Here is a 4,951-nt window from a genome sequence, read left to right as displayed (position 1 = left end):
TCTAACATTAATTATAATCCTAATAATTTTATTACTAATAATACTAATGCTATGTTAATGTTATTTCTAATTATAATTCTAACTATAATCATAATCCTAATGCTAATTATAATACTAATACATGTCACTAATTGTAGTACGAATCAATAATCTTAATCTTAATTATAATTCTAATACTAACATTAATTATAATCATAATCACAATCCTAATATTAATTATAATACTATATTAATCCGAATCTTAATCCTAGTATTAATACTAATACTAATTCAAAGAATATTAATTATAATCTTAATTCTAATACTAATACTAATCACAATCCTAATTATGATTTTGCATCAATATTTTTGCAATTATCTATTATTTTGTATCAAAAAATTATATTCAATCTCGCAACTTTTATATCAAATTCCTTATGTGTGGTACCTGAAACATCAAGAAACACATATTAAATATATTAGAAATTAATATTTAATTATATTATCAAACAAACATTAAAATTATTTAAAATAATATAATGGTATAATCAAACGTTAAGACGTGAAAATAACGATAATCGTTGCTAATAGGATAAATTACGAATATCCTCATGAACTTAGACTAAATTACGGAAATCAACCCCACTTATCGATAATTACCAAAATCCCCCAGATGTTTGTTTATGTCTTACACGACCCCCTTATGGTGTGATTTTTTACGGAATCTTTTTTATTCCATGTAATATCCCAAAAATTGTGGATTCTACCCTTGCAGACATGACTTTTCTTTTATCTTACTTTTTAAATATGAAAATTAGCCTTAGTGAGGTAATTGTAATACTAAAAAGTTGTGAAGATGTTATTTAAATACTTCGTGTAAAGTCCCTCTCGGAGTAATTTTTATTTTTAAAAATTACCATAAACAAATGTCGTGTGCAGGGTAGAATCTGCATTTTCGGGAAATATTCCACATAATAAAAAAACTTCCGTGAAAAATCATACCGTAAGGGGTCGATGTAATACGAAAACAAACCTCACGGAAATTTTGGCAATTACGAATATAATATTAAATTATAGTAGAAAAGATAAACATATTCTCTAGTCATGTTCATGTAAAATGTGTAATATCAAATGATTTATTCTGCAATATATTTTTTTATATAAATCCAAGTTTATGAATTAAAATACAAAGTTTTCGTAACACCATAAATCATACAATTATAATTAGTGAAGATTTTAAATTGAATTGAAATTAAATTAATTACTATTAAAATTAAATTAAAAAATAAATCTATTTAGAGTGTCCAAATAAGTTGGTATATTTTGAGCATTTTATAAATGGTATGATATAAATATATAATAAAATAATAAAATATATTTTTAACTTTGGAAAATGGTGACATGTTTTTTGATGATTTATTTTTACCAATGAATTTGCCACATGGGAAAAAATTGAATACATGTCACCAATTGAAATTGACAAATGTCAATCAATTAGGTGTGGAATTCAACTTTTATATATTATATAGATATTGATTATTTTAATAACAATTGGTATTTTAAAAATATTTTTCGTGGTTGGCAAAAATTACAACAAAACATGAAATTCCTAAAATGGATAAATTGTTTCATCATTTAAAATAAAGTTTTATGACATTCTGTATATTAACACAATGTTTTATAGTCATAAATTGGAATACAATAATAATTATGGAAAGAAGCCCGAAAATGAAAGAAATGAAAAAATGTTGGATCAAAATTGAAGATGCAAAAGTCTTGATTGTGTATTCTCAGTTTATATATTACTAGCATTTTTCCCCCGTGCGGTGCACGTGAATATATTTAAATAGTAAAAAAATAAAAAAAAATAATCAATTTAATACATAATAAGAAATATAATAAAATGTAGTATTATTCATATTTTATATAACATTAGTTTTTTTAAATCTTACATATTAAGATTTATAATCCAAATAAATAGACTAAGATTTAACAGATAATTGATTAATTTCTAACTTTTTCTCTTAAGATTTGAGATATATTGATGAAAAATAGGAGATTAATAATTGTTGAAAATTATAGTTAAAAAATTAGTACATAAAAAATATTAAAATTAAATAGTTACATAAGTAACAATAAGAATAAATAACAATAAGGTAGGATTCTTCACGTGTTTGTTTTAATTTTGATAATTTTTAAAAAAATTAATTAGAAATTCAAGTTAAGGATGTGACATAAATCTAAAATATTAAACTTTTGACCTATTATTAGTTACGAGAGAGTAAACTCACATGGAACATTAGCAACAACTCGATTTATGAACTTTTTTTTTAATTTGGGTAATGAAGCATGGAACCAATTATTTTTGTACACTCGTTAAACCTGATTTTTTATACTGGAAATGAGAGATTATTATACTTTTTGCCGATCGTGTTTCACTAGATTCCAATTTTAGTTTTCGTCCACCTACTATTTTATATAAGAAATGAGGGATAATTATACTTTCCGTTTCTCATGTTTCGTCCGATTTTACTTTTGGTTTTCGTTGTTCTAAGGTGAACACATTTCACATCAAAAGTTAAACCGTTAGTACTTTTCGTACACTCGGTCACCTGAATGTTCACATCTAATAAAAAAACACTATTTTGTAGTTAAAATTGAAATAAATAATTATTTTGGGGCTGAAAAATAATTAGAGACGTAAAGTACTATTTATAATTATTTTTTAAATAATATTAAGAATAAATATATTAAATAAACATATATAAAGGAAATTCTTATACAAATAAACGTAAATCCAATTGTATTTAAATATAAATAATCCAAAGCTTTGGATCAAATTGCAATTTTTGAAATTTCTTAGACAAAAGAAAATAACACGTTTTTTTATGAGAAAAGGAAAAGTAAAGAAAAAGAACCGAGAAAAAAAACTTAAACAAAATGATATATATATATATAAATATATATATATATATATATATATATATATATATATATATATATATATATATATATATATATATATATATATATATATATAAGAAAGAAACGCTAAGGTAACTTAAGAAACCCTAATGACATATTTGTAAAAATAAATTAATTTATGTGTAAATATATTTATTTTATCTCCTATTTTGCAGCTTTTTTTTTCTAATTATTTTAACACCAAATCTCGGCTAACACAATCATAATCCACTACATCTATATTTTATTATTATTATTATTATTATTATTATTATTATTATTATTATTATTATTATTATTATTATTATTATTATTATTATTATTATTATTATTATTATTATTATTATTATTATTATTTTCCAACATATTTTTTCTAATAAAAAACATGCTTCATTTATTTAAGAGTAAAAAGCAGTTTGCCCCCTAAACTATAGCCCGTTTTGCACTTTACCCCCTAAACAAATTTTTTTTGCACGTTCTTACCTAAACTACGGTTTTCGTTGCACGGTGCCTTAAAAAGGGAATATTCAGGGCATTTTTGCCGGAATCTCACACACGTGACTTTCACGTGATTTTTCCAAGGGCAAAAATGTCTTTTCATAAAGAAATTAACCTGGGTTTGATTTCCCCCTTTTCTCTCTCTTTTCTTTTCTCCAATTTCCTGACATCTCCTCTTCCTTTCTTCAATCTCTTACGATAATTTTCTTTCCCCTTTTTTTTTCATTTTTTTAATTGTGCTGGTCTTTTACTGGGATATGAGAAGACAAGAAAAAAAGGAAAAAGAATCCATAGATTTTTACCTAATTATTCTTCAATATCAGATTACTGGTAATTATGCATTAAATTGATTGATTTATTTATTTTTTCTTCCAGTGGATTTTGGTAATCTGAGTTTAGATTTTTCTGGGATGTTATGTTTTGAATTTTCTCCATTATAATATGTTCGGATCTGGCTTTTTCTCTCCGTGGTTAGCAGCTTTAATTTATCAGTACTGTTTCATCTCTGCAGGTGATGGTGGTGAAGAAAATGGCAATTAAGTAAATTTCAACACTTTCGAAGTGTATATATATAGTGTGAAGAAAATTCCGGTGATCGATATAATTTAATTATAGGATCTTGATAAGATGATGATGTTCGATGACTTGGGTTTTTGTGGCGATTTCGATTTCGATTTCTTCTCGTCTGCGGCGCCCATCGTCAAAGAGCCGGACACGTGTCCTCTCCAATCTTCGGAGCCGCCAGGTCAGCAGCAAGACCTCGCCGGCGACGAAGACTACACCGACGATGACATCGACATGGACGAGCTTGAGAGAAGAATGTGGCGGGACAAGATGCGGCTGAAAAGGCTTAAGGAATCGAACAGGGGCAAAGACAGCGGCGGTGGCGGTGGCGGCTCGGCCCTGGATTTAGCAAAACAGAGGCAGTCCCAAGAGCAGGCCCGCCGGAAAAAAATGTCCCGGGCCCAAGACGGGATCCTGAAGTACATGCTTAAAATGAAGGCGCAAGGGTTCGTGTACGACATCATACCGGAGAAGGGCAAGCCGGTCAGCGGCTCCTCCGACAACCTCCGCGAGTGGTGGAAGGAGAAGGTCCGCTTCGACCGGAACAGCCCCGCCGCCATTTCGAAGTACCAGTCGGAGAACTTCGTCGCCGGCAAAAACGAGACCAACAAAAAAAAAACGGGGAAAAGAAAGGTATTGTAAGTTGTAACGGAGAAGAAGAGAAGAGGAGATGTGAGGCAATTGCAGGGAAAAAAAAAAAAAGGAGAGAAAAGGGGAAATCAAACCCAGGTTAATTTCTTTATGAAAAGACATTTTTGCCCTTGGAAAAATCACGTGAAAGTCACGTGTGTGGGATTCCGGCAAAAATGCCCTGAATATTCCCTTTTTAAAGGCACCGTGCAACGAAAACCGTAGTTTAGGTAAAAACGTGCAAAAAAATTTTGTTTGGGGGGTAAAGTGCAAAACGGGCTATAGTTTAGGGGGGAAACTGTTTTTTACTCTTTAT

General features: G+C 28.5%; 1 protein-coding gene across 1 annotated transcript; it reads left to right on the top strand.

Moving 5' to 3' along the window:
- The first annotated feature begins 3,608 nt into the window (after positions 1–3,608).
- On the top strand, positions 3,609–4,672 carry LOC148770841 (protein ETHYLENE INSENSITIVE 3-like). Its single transcript, XM_088818290.1, has 2 exons — positions 3,609–3,771; positions 3,953–4,672. The coding sequence occupies exon 2, from the start codon at positions 4,069–4,071 to the stop codon at positions 4,645–4,647; it is 579 nt and encodes a 192-aa protein (XP_088674416.1). The 5' UTR covers positions 3,609–3,771; positions 3,953–4,068; the 3' UTR covers positions 4,648–4,672.
- The last annotated feature ends 279 nt before the right edge of the window (positions 4,673–4,951 follow it).

The sequence above is a fragment of the Erythranthe guttata genome, chromosome 5 (assembly GCF_056151865.1).
Source record: "Erythranthe guttata isolate IM_541 chromosome 5, IM_541, whole genome shotgun sequence".
NCBI lineage: Eukaryota > Viridiplantae > Streptophyta > Magnoliopsida > Lamiales > Phrymaceae > Erythranthe > Erythranthe guttata.
This window is presented reverse-complemented; position numbering and strand designations above follow the sequence as displayed.